Genomic DNA, 17,485 nt, shown 5'->3' on the forward strand with positions numbered 1-17,485 from the left:
AAATATTTTCAATTGAACGTGGTCATCTAGGTCATTCTACAAGTATATTTGTCATGATAGGAAGAGGGAAATATATATATATATATATATATATGCAGCGCCACACGGCTTGCAGGATCTATTTCTCGACCAGGAGTTGAACCCAAGCTTCGGCAGTGAAAGGGCCGAGTCCTAACTACTGGACCATCAGGAAATTCCCCTGAGAGAACATTTTTTTTTTTTTTTTTTTGCGATACGCGGACCTCTCACTGTTGTGGCCTCTCCCGTTGCGGAGCAACAGGCTCCGGACGCGCAGGCTCAGCGGCCATGGCTCACGGGCGCAGCCGCTCCGAGGCATGTGGGATCAGGGCACGAACCCGTGTCCCCTGCATCGGCAGGCGGACTCTCAACCACTGCGCCACCAGGGAAGCCCCGAGAGAACATATTTTTAAAAATGAGTTTTTAATTGCGGTAAAATACACACAACAAAATTTACAGTTGGTGGCATTCAGTACATTCGCAGTGTTGTGCAACTTTTGCCACCGTCTTGTTCCAGAACCTTTTCATCACCCCAGAAGGAAATCCGGTACCCATTAAGCAGTCACTCCCCATTCCCCCCTACCCCCAGCTCCTGGCAACCACCGATCTGCATCTGTCTCTATAGATTTACCTATTTTGGACATTTTCTATCAACGGGATCATACAGTATGTGGCCTTGTGTGTCTGGCTTCTTTCACTGAGCATAATGTTTTCAAGGTTCATCCACAATGTAACCTGTGTCAGAACTTCATTCCTTTTTATGGCTAAATAATATTCCATTGTATGGATGGATCACATTTTGTTTATCCATTCATCTGTTGATGGACATTTAGGTTGTTTCCACCTTTTGGAGGAGAGAATATCTTTTACTTCATTGCTTGTAGTTTGATTTAATAACTGTTAACTCTTTGGATGTATAATATATAGGCTTCCCTTTGTACCTTTGTCGTGTGTTCCACCTTGAGGCAAGATTGTTCTGTTTATAATTGTGTCTGTCTCCCAAGCTCAACTGCAACTTCCAAGTCTGGTTTATCTCTTTGTCCCAGCATTGGGAACATTCTTAAACAAGTGTTAGGTGTCAGGCACTGTTTTAGGCGTGGGGGAGTTAGGTGAGCATGACAAACAGAAAATGCTGTAATGCGGCTCACTTTGCAGCCTGCGGTTGGGGGAGACAGGTAATATACAAATAAAGGAAGAAATAAAGGTAATTGATGATAACTGCAGTATTGGGTGAGTTACAGAAAATAACAGGGATAGGGTTAAAGAACAGCTGTGTTTGATATAGGCTGGGTGATCAGAGACCGCTTCTCTGAAGAACCAAGACCTGAATAGCAGAAGCCAACCATGTGATGAGTCATTCCAAGCAGAGGGAAAGGCAAGTGCAAAGGCCCTGGGGGTGGGAATGCAGCTGCGGGGTTTGAGGAAACCATGAAGGCTGGGATGGAGGAGTGATCAAGGGAGATGTCAGGAGATGAGATCTGAGAAGTGGGAAGGGCCTTCTGAGCCAGGGTAGGGAATTTGGATTTTTCTTCTAAGTCTGGTGGGGAGTCACTGGAGGACAGTGAACGTCTGGGACAAGGGTGGCGAGAAGTGGACGAATTCAGAATATATTTTGGAGGCAGAGCAAACAGCAATCCAATATATGAATGGATTGGGGCAGGGGCTGAGGGAAAAAGAGAAATTGAGGCTGACTTCTACATTTTGGGCATGAAAAACAGAATGAGTGAGTTGCTATACATAGTAGAGAGGAATAGAGTTGGGGGAAACCAAGAGTTCAGTTTCTAAAGTGTTCATTTTGGCATATCTATTAGACTAGGGACTGTTGGATATGAGTCCAAAACCCAGGGGAGAAGTCAGAGCTAGAGACATAAATTTGGGAGACATCAGCATAGGGATGGTATTTAAAGCATGAGATTGGAGTTTGTCAAGGTCTGAGTGTTGGCAGGAAAGAGACTGTACTTAAACCAAGTAATTGATGAGAACTCAGTAGAAGGAAATAATCAAGGCATAGTGCATACCCTGGATTCGCCACAGCCAGGAGCTGTTACCACCCCATGGACCTGGAGGGAGAGAGCTACGTGGAGCTGCTGCCTGCTGTGGAGGGACACAGCCAACAAAGCTTGGAGGAAGGGGGCATGGGATAAACATCCTGACCTCACTCACCTCTCTCCCATCAGCCAAACCCAATGGAAGCCAGAGGGGAAGGAAGCCCATTGATGCAGGTGAACCAGAAGTCTGAGAAGGGGTGCCTGGGAGGTAGGAGGGAAATCAGGAGAGGATGGTGTCCTCCAAGACCAAGGAGCTAATGGAGAGGGAATCAGGGAGGAGCCAGTGATCAGGTCTGGCAAATGGAGGTCACGGAGGTCCTTGGACAGAGAAGGTTCAGTGGCGTGGTGGAACCAAGAGCCCAGTAAGCATGGCTGGAAGAGGGACAGGAGGTGATAAAGAGCCCACTGTAGAGACAACTCATTCCAGAAGTACAGTTTTCATCCTCATCACCTCCCGAGGGAGTAAGCACTATTATCCCCGTTTTACAGACAAGGAAACTGAGCCTTGGAGAAGGCTGACACTTAGGTTCTGAGTGGGCGGGAATCAGGTGGGCCTGATTCCAATTGGGTCAATAGAGTCAGAGGAAGGAAGGAGGTCAGATGGTCAGAGGGAGGAGGGTAGCAGCTTGAGATTGGGATCAAGGAGAGAGTAGAGTGGGAGGGTGGACAGAAAGGGGAGTCACCAGGGTAGGCAGAGAGTTGGGGGATTATTGGGGCTCCTGAGGCTGTGTAGCCCCCCACTTTCTTTAGGTAACTATATCTTTCTTACTGGTCACCCCAAAATGGTGGGGGGTGGAGGCAGGTTTTGGAGAGAGCCCAGGGGAAGAGAGTGGAAAATGTCCCTGGGGGTAGGTCGCCTGCTCCCGGCATCGATCCTGGCCTTGAACGTCACAATCTGGCCCCAGCTGCAGGGAGCTACTTCTTCCCGCAAGCCTGGATACTTCTCTGAGCCTTCCCAGTCGCCTGGGTCCAAGGTGACCGCCTTTCAAACCTCAGCCGCTCTGCTGAGCCCTGGGCGTTCTGTGTGTGCGTCCCTCCCTCGTCCCTCAATCTGGGAGTGCACTTGGCGGTGGACGCCTCGCGTACTTTTCCTGGAGAGGGTGAGGGGAAGGGCCCTCTGGGCTTGGCGCGGGCGCTGGCTCACCGCTCGGAACCTTGCTGAACCCAGGCACTGGGAGGGAGACTGGGGCGGGCGGTGAGGCGGTTCCTGGCGCCCCCTCCAGCCCGAGCTGTGCGCTGCAGGGGTGGAAGGTGGAAGGACAGCCCAGACGCCGTGGGCGTTGCTGCTGCGCGGGACAGGCAAGGCCCCGGAAAGATGGCTTCGGGGGACACCCCACCAGAGGACAGCGTTCAGAGGCCCAGCCAGGCGTGCAGCTAGGGCCAAGCCTCCTGGCAATGCCGGGGACGTGAGGCCGAAAACGTTCTAGGGTGGCGCCCCCTGAGTGAACACTGCACCCAGACTGGCGTCCCAGGTAGCGGGCTAGGTCTAGGGAAGTCCTCTTTTAAACGGGCCAATGCCCTGAGCTGACTTGAGGCGTGCTAGTGGAAGAAATCCAGCGCCCAGCTGAGGCGCCCCCGTCTCGAGGGCGGGGCCAGGGCGGAGCCCGGAGTCCTGCCTGCAGGTGCAGGGGGCGTTGCCCGGCCCTGCCCCCGGGGACAGTTCTTGGAGGCCAGGGGCGGGTCAGAGAAGCGGCCGGTGCAGGCTACGCCTTGGAACCCGCGGACGGCGACTGCAGCTACAGGTGCCGCGCAGGGCGGTGTGTCCCAGCTCTGGGCATCAAAACTCCAGCGCTGGGAGCTACGGCTTCCCAGCTGCTCCCAACCCTGGACACCGAGGCCCCCGGGCCGGAGAGCGAAGCCCTGGGGTCGTCCGAAGAGCGGGGCCCTGAGCCCCCCGGGTTAGACAGAGAAATTCCCGGGCCTGCCGCAGAGCAGGATACCGAGGTCCCCAGGCCAGGAGGCGAGGTCCCCGTGCCCTCCCCAGACCAGGGCGCGGAGACCCCCGAGCAAGAGAGCGAAGTCCTCGGGCCATCAGCGGGGCAGGAGGCAGAGCGCCCTGGACCGACCGCAGCTGAGGGCTTTGAGAGTCCTGGGCGAGGCAGCGACGACGCTGAACCGTGTGAAGCGCGAGGCGCGGGGCTCCTGGAGCAGTGTCCCTCTCAAGGTCCGGAAACCTCCTCTGAGTCAAACTCGGAATCCCCCCAGCTGCGTTTTCTACTGCGCTCCGAGACCCCACAACAGCCCCCAGAGCAGCCGCTCATGGAGACGCCCATCGAGCGCGAAATCCGCCGCAGCTGCGAACGCGAGGAGAGCCTGCGCCGGAGCCGGGGCCTGAGCCCAGGTCGCGCGGGCCGCGAACTCGTCGAACTGCGTGTGCGGCCGGTGCTCAGCCTGCCGGGCCCCGGCTCCGCGCTCCCGCGCGCCTTGGAGCGCGCTCGGGCGGGCGCGCAGATGCAGCGAGACATCGAGCGGGAGGCCCATCGGCAGGCGGCGCTAGCGCGCCCCGAGATCCCAAAGCAGCGCACCCGGCAGCCGCCTCAGCCGCTGGGCGAGCTCAAGCGCTTCTTCGAGGCTGCCGGCGGGTGCGGCTCCTCGCTGGCGGCGGAGGGCAGCGCGGACCCGCAGCGGCTGCCTGAGCCCGGAGGTCGGCCACGTTCAGTCGTGCAGAGCCGGTGCCCGGTGCTGGCCCGCGCCCCGCCGCCCATCGCACCATCGCTGCTAGAGCAGGAGGTGCGCGAGGTGAATGAGCGCGAGCGGGAACTGCAGCGCCAGCGCCTCAGCGTCTACGGCACCGCCGAGTTCAAGGAGCCCGCGCCCAGCCTAACTGGTAAGCCACTGGCGCCCCTACGCTGGGAATTCCCAGGGCTCCAGCCGCTCTCACCGACTGCCCAGCTCCAGTGGCCCTCTGATCCTCAGGGTCCCCCTTCCTGGCTCCCAGACTCCTTGGGCCCCTCTCAACTCACCTCTTCTGGGCTGACCATCCCTATGCTCCACACCCCCGGACCCCGTCGGACTCCCAGATCCAGACCCCTAGGCTCGTGGTGGGGGAAGGGAGGAGGATCCCACATGTTTTTGTCGGGTTCCAGGGAACCCTCCCTGGGTTCAGGCACACCTGGATCCTCCCTCTGAATTTTCGGGTTCCTACCTCCCCACCCTGCGTTTGTTTGCCTCTCTCCCCCCTCGGGTTCCTCCCTCCTCCCTCATGATGGAGGCCTCCATGGGGAGGAGGGCGGGTGAACGCCTGTGTGTGTTTAAGGGGCGCGGCCGCTCTCCTTCGTCCTGGCCGCCTCCAGCTGGTGAGAGGAGGGGCAATCTCGGCTGAGCGCCCCTTCCCCCGCAGCGAGCAGGGGCGACGGAAAGCTGGCGGTGATCTGGCCTCCCCGCAGAAAGGCTTCGGAGAACGGTCTGGAGCAGGTGGGAACCCCTTTCCCCTCCTGCCTCAGGCGTTTGTCGCTGCCCCCCACCCCAACCCTCTGCGTGCGAGAACGCTGGGCTGGGGAAAGGACCCCCTGGGAAGTCACTCTGCGCTAGGACCCAAAGTCCCGGACGTGGCCCAGGGGTGTCGAGAAGGCGGTGGTCCTGGGGCCCAAACTGCCCCAGCCGGGGCCTGGGTGTCCCCACTCGCGGTGCGCGGGCCCCCGAGGCATGCCTTCGGTCTGGCCCCTCTCTCCAGGAGGAGCCGAAGCCTTGAGGTTCGAGCCGGCTGGGGTCCCCGGACGAAGGTAACATGCCCGTCAGAGGACCCAGGCAGGGGCGCCCAGGAGTGCCCTCCGGATCGGCGGAAGACCTAGAGAGGGGCTACAGGTCTGAGCCAGGAAGGACGCAATCGATCAGCCCCTCCTCGAACCTGACTTTGTGAAATTGACCAGAATCTTCTATAAAACTGTTAGTCCCAATGGGGAAACACCACTATCACAACCCCGCCAGTAAAACTGCCCCGCCCTTCTCCACCTAACTGCAAACGGAGCTAGCCTCTCCTTCCGGCCTTGACTGTTAGATAGGGGTCACCTCCTCGGCTGTCTCCACTCCCCAATAAAGCCCCTTCTTTCTGGGCAGTGCAGGGCTGCTTTTTTCTGGGTCCTCTTCGTCTGCGGTGGGGTGGGGCGGGAGCGCGGCGAGAGGAGCAAGGCTTGAGAAAGTCGCCGGAGGCGCCGGCCGGAATGCAGAATGTCCCCTATCTCCCTGTTCCAGGGCCGCATATCTCCCCCTGCCCGGCCGGGGCCCTAGTGCCCCCTGGCGACGCGGGCGCGAACTGTGGCGTTGGGACAAACGAACTCATGCCCACCCTTTCCAGATTTCGTCAACATTTATTGGTGCCAAACCACATGCCCCGCGCAGGGTGCTGGCTAGACAGAGGTGATAAGAGGTTGTTCCCGCCCTTGGGGACATAAACAATGGCTACAAAAAAAAGGGAGTGGTATTGGTTCAAGCTCCTTAGTAGGGCATGCAAGGCCATTTATAATCTGCCTAGCAATTGCAAACCTCACATGCCTACAGACCTTAGGCAGATATTAAGAGAGAGACAGGGTGTGCTGTAAAACAAATGCCTCATTTCAACAGGCAGGTAGGTGTTGTTCCATATCACCAGTGCTATGAGTGAGTGAGCTTAGTGGTGTCAAGCTTCTGCTTTCCAAAAGCAACTGGAGGGAATTCCCTGGTGGTCCGGTGGTTAAGATTCTGTGCTTTCACTGCCCAAGGCCTGCGTTCAATCCCTGGTCTGGGAACCAAGATCCCACGAGCCCCATGGTGCAGCCAAAAAAATAAAAAACAAACAAACAAAAAACCCCCAAAGCAACTGGAAGTCCAGGCTTTAAAAGAGAAATCTACCAAACTTCAATTGTGACTATTTAGAAAACTTTAATTGGTGGGGGGCAGGAGGGGACAGCAAGCAACACCTGTTTGCAGTCGGGCTTATGGCTGTCAATTGGCAAGCCCTCCTTAATTTCCCTCTGTCCCAAGACAAGGGGTCCAAGGCTCCCCTGGATGGGATTCAAGATAAGCTGTAAGACTGCATCTGTGCAGTATATTCTGCAGTGTTAGTGTATCAGCTTCTTAGAGGTGCGCTGAGACCCAGAAAAGACTTTTAGAATCATTGTTTAAACTCCTGGATTTGTCCAATTCTGTATGCCCTGGGTCTAGCTCACACAGCACTGCACCCCAACAGTAGCTCAGCCCAAGGACCCACCCCTGACCCCATCATCAGCACACTGACCACATGGTTGACCATGACTCTGGGAGGTACAGAGAGAAAAGCAGGAAAGAGCCAGCACTGCCAAAGTGGAAAATGGAAACGCCAAGAACCTGTTCTTAATCCCCCCAGCAGGGGAGCTAAGAATTAAGTATGTAGAGTTAACAGAACTGCTTAAGTGTAGGCCTGGGTTCTCTAACTTTCTTGCATATTAAAATCACCTGAGGCACCCTTATGCCAAATAAATCAGAATCTGATAGAGGCCTTGGCATCAGTAAAGCTCCCCAGGTGCTTCTAACATGGAGCCAAGTTTGAGAGCCATGAGGTCGATGTAGGCTAGCATTTCTCAAAGTGTGGCATCTGGACGAGCAACGTCAGCATCACTTGGGAACTTGTAAGAAACACACATTCTTGGGCTCCATCCCAGACTTAATGACCAAACCCTCCACATGACTCTAAAGTTAGAGAATCATGGGTGTAGACAGGACCCAAGAAATTAAGCCTGTTTCCTTCCTCTCTGTGTTGTCACCACCCACCAGAAATCTAGTTTTAAGTGGCTTGTGGATTTGTCTTAAGGGAGATAGATTAAATCTGCATGTCGCTAGTCCAAATTGAGATGTTCTGTAAGTGTAAAATACACAAAAGATTTTTAAAACCTAGTACAAAAAAAGAGGGCTATCTCATTAATAATTTCTTACATTGATTATATGTTGGAATAATATCTTGGATATATGAAGTTAAATAAAAATATCACTAAACTTATGACCTCTTTATTTTTCTAATGTGGCTACTAGAAAATTTGAAATTACATATGTGACTCGCATTTGTGGCTCATTTTAAATTTCTATTGGACTGGGCTAGTCTAAACAGTGGAGGGGGGCCTCAAATCCGTGTCAGGGAACTTCAGAACCCCTTTGGACCCGTTCAGACCTGGGTTGTGGACTAAAAAATCCTTGATGCAGTCAGAAACTGTCACCAGAAGCCTCCAATCCCACCCCGAGTGAACAAGGGTTTTGGTCCAGTCCTGATTTACTTCACCTCTCACGTTCTTTTTTGTCACTTGTAAACTGGGATAATCATAATACTTATGATAATACTATGTACCAGGGACTATTAGGTAAGCGAGTGTTTTGCTCCATGAAGCAGGGCTCCAAGTCTCTCCTCCCACTCTGAAAATGCTAGGGGGAACCAAAAGGTGTCCCTTAGTTTAAAGCGGGGGGTTGCTCGCAGCTGAGTGACAGCCGGGTCAGCAAGGACACCCCTCCCCTCGCAAGTGACCAGTTGCTATCAGAAGAACCCAGCTCAGGTCCAGGCTCCGCCACTTGGTCGCCGTAGCTCTCGGCAGGCGAGTTCACCTCTCAACCCGTGTCTTCTCTCCGGTCCAAGGTTGGGGTGAGGCTTAGCGACCCTAGGTTGGATTGCCTCCAGGCTCTCCCGCCCAGCCCGCGCCCCGGACACTCCAGGGGGTACGGCGACCTGCACAAGACAAGACCGAAAAGCTGGAAGAAAAGATCTAACCTCGGCTCTTAGGAAACTGGCTGGCCCTTTCCCGGGGCACGTTGGGAAATATAGTCTTTTTCGGTACAGGGAAATAATTTCCGGGTCAAAACATAAGAGTGGGCGTGGCTCTGCGTCCCTTCCCACAGTGGGCGTTGAATTTCCCGGCTACCCAAAACTTGAGGTTTTCTGGGTTCCGGTTGTTGACAGGAGCAGCTACTTCCCTTTTTGCTTCATGCGCGCCTCTGCGCATGCTCTGAGCTTCCGTCCTCCCGTCGTGGACTATGGTTTTGTTTCCAGAGACTACATTTCCCAGAAGGTCGCGCGAGTGGGCGGGGCCCCAAGGGGAGGGGAGCGGCGATCCGAGCGGACGCTGAGCCTGTGACCTCTTTCTTTCTTTTATTTAACATAAAACCGGTGTGTCCACCCGCAGGGCCCCGCGGCCGGGCCGGACCCAGTGCGGACGGGCTAGCTCGGCCTGGCCCCTTGGAAGGCGAGGCGGAGCTGCACTAGGAGAACGAGTGAGCCCCTCCACTACTCCCTCTCCTGGAGTTTGGAACTGTCAAGCTCCAGCTCCCACCCTCTCTCCAGGTTCAAGACTCCTGCGCGGCCCACGCCGCGGGCCCGGCGGCGCTCGGGGGCCGGGCCGTGCCTGCCTGGCCCGTGAGGATCTGCACCAGCAGGTCGGTGGCCAGCATGTGCGACGGCTCCTCGAAGCCGATGGTCAGCAGCTGCTCGTAGTCCCCGGAAGGCTGCGGGGACAAAATCCTGGGGGCCGGGGAGAGACAGGCCTGGATGTGAGCGCCCCCTGCTACTCGGGAGCCCCTCCCCTTGAGTGAGAGGCTGTGGCTGAGAGAGGCTTTGTTTCAGCTAGGGGTGGGAAAAACCCTGGGGGAAAGTGATTTTCTTGTTGATGAGAAACATAGAGGGTAACGGCTCTGGGAGGCTGAACAACTCTGGCCCTGACCTGGCCAATTACTCAGCTAGCTGTGTGTCCTTGGGCAGGTAATTTATCCTCTCTGAGCACCTATTTCCTTCTTTGTAAAGTGGGGCTAGTAGTATAGACCTCAGCGGGTTGTTACACGAGTCTGCATAAAGCGCTTTTCAGGGCACAATAAAATGCTATCATTATTACCAGTGGAAACAGTGTTGGGGGAGGTAGATGGTGTTTGTTTGGGTTCTGCCCCTCCCTCCAGACCCCACGCCCACCTTGCCATAGCCCTAGCTCCTACCATGAAGAAAGGTCATCCTCAGCTGGTCCTAGGGGCACCCATCGGCCGATGGACCACAGCTTCTGAATCTGGGGGCATGAGTTGGTTGGACTCTTGCCTGTGTCTTCCCATGTATCTCTATAGCACAGGAAGTAGCTGGGAGGGGAAGGGGCAGCAATTAAATGTGAGCAGTTTCCTAACTTCTGTTGGAGGGCTTTAATTTTGGAGGTAAGGTAGAAACTCATCAGAAGTTGCCTTCAAGTTCTCAGGTAGGGATATGATTCAATACTGAGGCTTTTTCTCACTGTCAGCCTACTTTTAAGATGAGGGCTTTTATTTTGATGGGGGCATATATATATTTTTAAAGGTGGGGATGACCTTTCAAAGGTCCTTGATTTCCTGCTTGGCTTTCCATGCTTTGATGGTGGTGGTTCAGTGGCCCAAACTGGCATTCTCCATAGAGAGGGGAGGACTTTGATTCTGATAAGGGGACTCACTAATCCACACGGGAATCTTGCCCCTGGCTGCTGGACTCTGGGGTGGTTTCCAGGTTCCAGCGCATCTTCTTGTAGAGGTATCGGGGCAAGCGGCTGGCGGTGTAGGCGGCAGGGGCACAGTATCTAAAGATGGACACCTCGTGGGAAGGACTGATGGAGAACCTCCCGCAGAAGAAACAGGAGATGCTGGCAGGAGATGGGAGAGTGGGGAATGAGGGTATGCCCTGGACTCCTCCACCCCTGACCCCAATCCCAGTCTCCTAACCTTTTACCTTAGGGGGTCAGTCTCCTCCAGGTTCACAAACCCAAATGATGCATACATAAGGACCAGCTGTTCCAGGCGCAGAGTCAGCTGTTGGGAGATCTCCAACAGCTGCATGGAAGAGGGGGCATAATGTGATTAGCTGGCCTGCCATGAGCGTCCTCCCCATCCCCCAGGCCTGAGGGATGAAGAAAGGGGCATAGGGTCTGGGAAACCTGCTCCACACACCCCCTTTCGGATCAGCTCCTGCAGGGCTCCAAAGATGGGGGGCACACTCCGTGCAGCTGCCTCCAGGTACAGGAAGTAGGGCTCACACATCTGCAAGAAGGTGGGCATGGCCTTCGCCAGCTGTTCCTTCTGCACTCGGTCCCTGCTGAAGGGAGAAGGGGGCCTTTGCCTGAGGTTCCTGGCTCCCCCACCAATTTCTCCCATTCCACTCACTGCCCACCTGTATCCCTGACCTGGACCCCCACTACAAACCAAATCCCCCAGTGTCAGGCCTTTCTCAGAGCATCTTCCAGGACCACCAGCATCAAAAACATTTGAAACACTTGTTAAATGCAGACACCCGAGTCCCAGGACTGACTTTGACTTACTATTCCCTGGGTGAAGCCCAGAAATCTAGGGTTTAAACAACCTCCCAGGGGATTCCCATGGACCTTGATATATGAGAATCACAGTCCCCTTTCCCTTGGTCTGGGAATCGTATTATCCTTTGAGGCCTCAAACTGGTAGCCAGTAGGCCAAATCTTGCTCAGATAGGTTTTGTTTAGCCTGCCCAGGGTTCAAAACCTAAGCCAACGGTTACAAAGTGGGAGAAGAGTTCTAGCGATTTGGCAACCCCAAGGGCCCACATAATAGCCCGCACTCCCTAACCCCAAATTTCTACACAGTCCTCATAACTCTTCGAAATTGGATTGCTGATCAGCTAGCTTCATTTACCTCCTCTGGCTCCTAATGCTTTTGAGTTTGCAAATCTAGTGTCTGTCACCTATTTTGTTATTCCCTTCTCCGTCTCCTCATCCATGGGTAGAACCTAGGACCCCGTCCAACATCACCTGTAGAACAAGTAGCTCTGGAAATCATCTGCCTTCTTGAGCAGGTAACGGAGCTGTTCGCTGATGGGGCTGAACATGGTGTCCAAGGGTAGGCGAGGAGGGGCGGGCCCGGGGCCTGGGGCCAGAGGCTCAGGGAAAGGCGTAGAGGTGGAGGCCTCGGGCAGCTGCCCCTGAATATCCTCGGGCTCCGCCTGGGGTGAGTCCCCAGGTCGGCCAGTGGGAAGCGACCATGAGGGGTCTTCGCAGGGCTGTACCCCAGGTTCCAAGTCGTCCGGGAGCGGCGTTTCCCCAGGGCCCGCGGGGAGCGGCCCCAAGAACCACTGCCTGGTTGCCATCGTGCGGCGGGAGGCGGGGACCAGAGCTCTTTTAAGCCTCCGCTGCTCACATTGGCCGCAGGTTCGACCCCGCCCAGGGTACCTCGGACTTGGCTGGGAGCGCGTCCCCCTCCATCTCACCCGGGCCTCGACCTCTCTGCCGGCGCTGCGTGGAGGGAGTTCAGTTCATTTGAATTTCAACACGCAGGAGGGGCGAGCCGTTCCGGCTCGCGCTGCGCGGCCCGGCCGCGGCGCCTCGCGCACACGCGCGCTCCCGGAACCTGGCCGTGGGGTACGCGCCGGGGGAGGCGACCTGGGCCGCTGCTGGCGCGGCAGTGTCCTGGGGGTGCGACCTGGGGCCAGCGCATTTGACTCTCTGAGGCGGTTTCCTAGGGAGGAGGGGTCTCTACCGAGCGTCCAAACCCCGGGGTTGCAGGTATAGAAAACGAGGACGGCCCCGCCCCACTCGCTGAGTCTCTGACTCCCAGGACACGGAATCTGTATATTTTTTAAAAAAACTAATGGAGTTGAGAAACTGCATTAGAACTTAGCAGCACTTGTGATGTAGTGGTTGTTACTAACAATAATAAAAATTTTCACTTGGAAAAATTTTCCCATCCCATGACCTCATCTGATGGCCTAGTCCTTTCCGCCCCTTTTATGGAGAGGGCCAGGAGGCCTGGAGACCCTACCATGGGCCCAAAACAGACCCCTGCCTGCAACAGTTGTAGGCTGGATTCTTTGCAACATGCAAAGGTTGTCAGATAATAGAGCTATGAAGCCAAACATATTAATTATAAAGACTCTGGGTGAAGAACTCAGACAGGTGTCAGGCTGCACCCCGCGTGACCCTGAGCAAACATCTTTGCCGTGATGAGCCAGTTGCCACATCTGTAAAGTGGATTTTTCACGAGCCCTGCCTCATGGGGCTGTGGTGAGACCCAGAGAATGCCCGTAAAGCCTAGAGTTAACTGCTAGTCACTTAACAAATATTTGAGCACCTACTGTGTGCCCAAGCGCTGTTCTGGGAATGGGGAGATGGCAGAAGCAGCAAATATTCCTGTCCTCCTGGAGCAGTTAGCTGGCTGTGGGGCAGCCCCATTCACTACCTGTCTCCCTCCTCAAACAGTTCTGTCCTAACCCAAGACTCCCAGGAGGCTGGTGTGGATCTCCACGTCCCCGACTACATTCATAAAATGGACGCTGTGCCATGTTTTTGTTCTCTCTTTTTTTAAAATTTTATTTAAAAAAACCTTCGGTACAATATTAAAAAGCAATACAGCCAGCTGGAGCGACAATGAACAGAAAGAAATGGGAGGGGTAAGGAAGCTCCAGGGACCCCCTCCCAGCTGCTCCCAGGGGCTGGAGGCCAGGGACAGGCTGGGGAGGGGCCTGGGTGGTGGGGGAGGGGGGAACGGCCACCCACCGAAATGAACAGACAGAATAAAACATTTATATAGGAAACATCTGGCTGAACTGAAGAGGATCTAGGGAAGATGGGAAGCCCCCATTTTACTTTTCCAAAAATGTTCTAGACTGGGTGAGGGGGAGGGTTGGCCTCCTGGGGTGAAATAAGTAGGCCCTGTCCCACCCGACACTCCTCTATCAGGGAGTCCAGGCTGTGCTGGGCGCCAGAGGTGTGTGTGTTGGGGAGACACAGGGAAAAGAGGAGTAGGCATGCCCCCTCACTGGAATCTGTGATGAGGGCTGAGGGTGTCCCCGACCAGCTCCCGGACTCTGGGGGTCTTGTGTAAGGTGGGGACTGGGCTGGGGCAGGGGCGAGGCTTGGCGCTCAGCCTAGGAAGCCATCGGGGTCGTCATCCTCAAAGTGGCCTTGCTGCAGCACCTTGATGTGGTGCTCGTAGATTTTCAGGGCTGGGCCGAGGCGGATGGACAGGCCGGTCAGCACATCTGTGCGCTGCATGAGCAGCAAAGACTTGCCATCGATTTCCTGGGTGGGACAGAGAGAGAGAGAGAGAGAGAGAGAGAGAGAGAGAAAGAGCGCGAGCGAGCGAGCAGGGTCAGAGCACACACCCCCACTAAGGCCCTGGAACGCTGGGGCTAAGTTGAGGGTCAGGAACTCACCTGCTCTTGGAAAGCTGTTGCCTGCTCAGGGAAGCCGGCCTCGGTGAAGTACTCTACCACATCTGTCACTGTCCACTCCACAGGATCAGCCGGCTTCTCCTTGCGCCCAGAACTGTGTTGGAACAAAGGGAACCAGTGAGCAGTGATGCTCCTCTGGTTCTGTGATACACACCTGGGCGGCACCCCTGTGTCTCAAACACCCCAACTTACGGACAGCCAAAGGGGGTCCCATCAGCCCCAGGTAGGGCTGGTTTTCCTGGGGGCAAAGGCACGGGGGATGGGGAGTCTGGCCCAGTGGCAGCAGAGGCTGGGAAATAAAAAGCATATGCCTGTGGTTTTATCTTGGGGCTCGGCTCCTTCCCACCAGGCACCCTCCCCCACCCAGCGGGGTCCTTACCTGATCCCCCTTCCTTATTCATGGCGGCCATGGAGAACACCTGTCGGGTACCACTGCCTGGTGCTGGCCCCCGCCCTTCATCCTGGCCCTGGTGGGGTCCACAGGGTGTCCACTCCTTGATCCTCTCCTTGGCACTCTGAGGGCCCCGCTCGCCATTAAGCTGCTGGTGCTGGGCACCTGCAGGACGGTCACCCTCAGGCACCTCGGAGCCCTCAGACACTTCGTCTTCATCATCTTCATCTTCATCATCTTCATCCTCCTCTTCCTTCTCAAGCACTCGCTCTTCTCCACCTCTCTGGTGCAAGGGAGACAGGCACGCAAGGTTAGTAGCTGTTCTGGCCCTGGGCCCAATCCCTGGGATCCAGGACCAAGTGGTGTGCCTCACTACCACCTTTAATATCAACACGGGCTAACTTTTACACATTCACTCCATGCCAGGCTCTGTGTCAATAAAGCCCTCAGTAGCCAAATCTCATTAAACTCGCTCAACAACCCCAAGGAGTCGCTACTGTTATTAAGTCGCGTTTTACAGCAGAGGAAACTGAGGCTGGGGAAGATCAAGTGACTTGCCAAGGTCACCACCCGCCGAGCCCGCCGGGAAGAAGCGCAAAGCCCCGGCCGCCTGCGGCCCGGTTACTACCGGGATTCGCGCCCCGCTACCAACTTCGCCCGCACCTGCCCACCGCGCGGCGCCCCCCTCCGCGGCGCGCTCACCTTGCTCCGCGACGCGCGGGCGCTGGCAGCCGATGGTGCCCGCCCGGGCCTGTCTCCGCGGGGCAGCGCGAGCGCTCCGAGGCGGGTGCGCTCCAGGCGGCCCCGCGCCGCCGCCTCTTCCTCTAGCAGCCCCTGCACGCGGCCGCGGGTTAGGCGGCCGCCGGCGCCGCCGCTGCCCCCGAGGTAGCGCACGACTTCCCGCAGGCTCACGGGCCGCGCCGGGCCGCCGGCCCGCGCCGCGCCCCCCTCCGGCGGCTGCTGTGGCTGCGGCGGCGGCTGCTGCTGCTGCTGCTGTGGCGGCGCCGGCGGCTGTGGCGGCGGCGGCAGCGGCGGCTCCCGGGCGGCGACGGCGGGCGGGGGGGCGCGGCGCGGGCCGGCCGGGGGCGCCACTGCCGGAGGAGCAGCGGGAGCGGGCGGCGGCGCGGCCAGGGGCGCGGCCCGCTGCGCGCGGGGGCCCGGCTGCGCGGGGCCGGGCGAGGGGGGCGCTGTGGCGGCGGCAGCGGCGGCCGCGCGGGGCGCCCGGGCCGGGGCGGCGGCGGCGACGGGCGCGGGCGGTGGCGGCGGGGCGGGCGTGGGCGGCGGCGCGGCGGCGGCGGCGGCGGCGGCGGGGCCCCCGCGGGGGGCGCGCGGCGGGGCCGGCGGGGTGGCCCCGCGCCGGGGCGGCTGGACGCGCGCCGCGTTGCGGTACGAGATGCTCCCCTTGTAGCTGACCCGGAGCACGGCGCGCTGCTGGATCAGTTTCTCGAGCTCGGCGCGCGTGCGCTCCGGCTCCGGGCCGTGCCGCCGCCGCACCATCCGGCAGATGCGCTCCAGGTCCGGCCGCGCCTTGCGCGAGCGCAGCGAGTCGATGGTGTCCAGGATCCACTCTTGGTAGTGCGGGGAAGCGGCGGACGACGAGGCAGCGGCCGCCGTGGTGGCGGCCGCCGCCGTCTCCGGCGGGGGTAGGGCCGGGGGCCCCGCCATGCCTCCCGCCCGGCCCGGCTGCACCGTGCGCGCTGCCTCCCTCCCAGCGCGGCGCCCCCCTCCCCGGCTCCCCTCCCTCCGCCGCTGCCCGCCTCCTCCGCCTCCCCCCCCCGGGGGGCGCAGCGCCTCGGCGGAGCGGCGGCGGCGCTGCTGTTTCTTTGCAAAAAAAAAAAAAAAAAAGAACGAGAGAGAGGGAGCGAGAGAGAGAGAAAAAACAGTGAGAGAGAAAGAAAAGAGAGAAAAATATATGCACACACTCACTCACTCGCACGCACGCACACACAGACCCGCTTCTGCTGGGCGCGCGCGGGGCCGGGGATGCGAGGAGGGAGGAGGGGAGCGCGGCGCGGCCGGCCCCTCCCCGCCGCCGCCGCCGCCGCCGCCGCCGCCGCCGCACGCGCGCCCTGCGCCCGGGACACTCCGGCCCCCCTTCCTTCCCTCCCTCCCTCCTCCCCGCCGCCCGCCTTCCTCCCTCCCACCCCCACGCGCCCGCTTTTAAGGTGGAGCCCGGGCCCCCCGCCCGCCCCCTTTACCCTGCGCTTTCGCTCACTCAGGCTCGCTCCGGCCCCCCCTTACAACTCCCGCGCGCTTTTTAAGGAGGCGCCGCGGAGTTGGCGCCGGGGCGGGGGCGGGGGAAAGCGGCGGGCGGGGGAGGGGGAGGGGAGCGCCTGGGGGAGGGGAGAGGGGGCGGGCGGGGCGGGCGGGCGGTGCTCGGCCGCCCTCCAGCCATTGGGCGCGGGACCCAGACGTCCCCGGCGCCCAGCCCCCCTCTCCACGCCTCCCCGGCGCGCTCCGCTCCCGGGACCGCACTTACCGGGAACTCGCCGCCCGTGGGTCGGGCCACCGCGCTCTGCCGGGGCTGCGGGGATCCTCGGACCACCGACGCCTCCGCGCCCCTTGGGCGCGCTTGGCTCCGCGGGGAGGATGCGGGAAGGGGGGCGCGCACCGTCACCCCCACCCCATACCCCCCTACCAGGGCCGCCCCCGCCGCCGCTCGGCCTCCCGGCGCGCCGGCCCCAGCTTCTCCCTAGAGCGCCCGCCCTTTCGGCCTCTGGCTGGACGCAGAGGGGGCGCGCCTCAGAATGTGGGGACCCCTAATCTGGGGTCAGAGGGCAGTTTGGCGCCCCCTTCTCCTGCGGGGCGGGGAGAGTGGCAGAATTCCAGCTAAACCCTGTTTTACAAGGACTGCAGACCAGGTGCTGATCAGCCTGGACGCTGTGGTCCGAAATTCCC

General features: G+C 58.5%; 3 protein-coding genes across 6 annotated transcripts; 1 reads left to right on the forward strand and 2 right to left on the reverse strand.

Moving 5' to 3' along the window:
* The first annotated feature begins 3,613 nt into the window (after window positions 1–3,613).
* On the forward strand, window positions 3,614–8,025 carry MISP3 (MISP family member 3). Of its 4 annotated transcripts, none has more exons than XR_012331068.1 (3): window positions 3,614–4,893; window positions 5,360–5,480; window positions 5,740–5,756. XR_012331068.1 is itself a non-coding variant. In XM_004324141.3 (3 exons), exons 1-3 carry the CDS (start codon window positions 4,326–4,328, stop codon window positions 5,755–5,757), a joined length of 660 nt encoding a protein of 219 aa, XP_004324189.2. In that variant the 5' UTR covers window positions 3,634–4,325; the 3' UTR covers window positions 5,758–8,024. The 4 variants fall into 4 exon arrangements, 3 of the variants coding, with proteins under 3 accessions (XP_073659301.1, XP_019786325.1, XP_004324189.2); XM_004324141.3 differs by having other exon boundaries at window positions 3,634–4,893; window positions 5,407–5,480; window positions 5,740–8,024; XM_073803200.1 differs by lacking the exon at window positions 5,740–5,756 and having other exon boundaries at window positions 5,323–5,458.
* A 1,151-nt stretch (window positions 8,026–9,176) lies between these two features.
* Window positions 9,177–12,114, reverse strand: C3H19orf67 (chromosome 3 C19orf67 homolog). Its single transcript, XM_033854183.2, has 6 exons — window positions 11,780–12,114; window positions 10,950–11,094; window positions 10,732–10,832; window positions 10,460–10,645; window positions 9,984–10,118; window positions 9,177–9,519 (listed from the first exon to the last, which is right to left on the reverse strand). The coding sequence occupies exons 1-6, from the start codon at window positions 12,112–12,114 to the stop codon at window positions 9,345–9,347; spliced, it is 1,077 nt and encodes a 358-aa protein (XP_033710074.1). The 3' UTR covers window positions 9,177–9,344.
* Window positions 12,115–13,306: 1,192 nt separating this feature from the next.
* SAMD1 (sterile alpha motif domain containing 1) lies at window positions 13,307–17,195 on the reverse strand. The gene is made up of 6 exons (XM_019930737.3): window positions 17,067–17,195; window positions 15,290–16,408; window positions 14,576–14,870; window positions 14,389–14,485; window positions 14,179–14,290; window positions 13,307–14,044 (listed from the first exon to the last, which is right to left on the reverse strand). The coding sequence occupies exons 2-6, from the start codon at window positions 16,250–16,252 to the stop codon at window positions 13,886–13,888; spliced, it is 1,626 nt and encodes a 541-aa protein (XP_019786296.2). The 5' UTR covers window positions 16,253–16,408; window positions 17,067–17,195; the 3' UTR covers window positions 13,307–13,885.
* Window positions 17,196–17,485: the final 290 nt, after the last annotated feature.

The sequence above is a fragment of the Tursiops truncatus genome, chromosome 3, assembly GCF_011762595.2.
Source record: "Tursiops truncatus isolate mTurTru1 chromosome 3, mTurTru1.mat.Y, whole genome shotgun sequence".
Lineage (NCBI taxonomy): Eukaryota > Metazoa > Chordata > Mammalia > Artiodactyla > Delphinidae > Tursiops > Tursiops truncatus.

Coding starts and splice junctions, on each gene's coding strand:
- C3H19orf67 (XM_033854183.2), bottom strand. CDS start 12,114: ATGGCAACCAGGCAGTGGTTCTTGGGGCCGCTCCCCGCGGGCCCTGGG. Junction 10,833..10,949: donor AGGAGCTGATCCGAAAGGGG/GTGTGTGGAGCA, acceptor TCTTCCATGCAG/CTGTTGGAGATCTCCCAACA. Junction 10,119..10,459: donor CAAGATTCCCGTGTGGATTA/GTGAGTCCCCTT, acceptor TTCCCCTCCCAG/CTACTTCCTGTGCTATAGAG.
- MISP3 (XM_019930766.3), top strand. CDS start 4,326: ATGGAGACGCCCATCGAGCGCGAAATCCGCCGCAGCTGCGAACGCGAG. Junction 4,894..5,406: donor GCCCGCGCCCAGCCTAACTG/GTAAGCCACTGG, acceptor CTTCCCCCGCAG/CGAGCAGGGGCGACGGAAAG.
- SAMD1 (XM_019930737.3), bottom strand. CDS start 16,252: ATGGCGGGGCCCCCGGCCCTACCCCCGCCGGAGACGGCGGCGGCCGCC. Junction 14,871..15,289: donor CCCGCGCGTCGCGGAGCAAG/GTGAGCGCGCCG, acceptor CCCTTGCACCAG/AGAGGTGGAGAAGAGCGAGT. Junction 14,291..14,388: donor GGGACCCCCTTTGGCTGTCC/GTAAGTTGGGGT, acceptor GTTCCAACACAG/TTCTGGGCGCAAGGAGAAGC.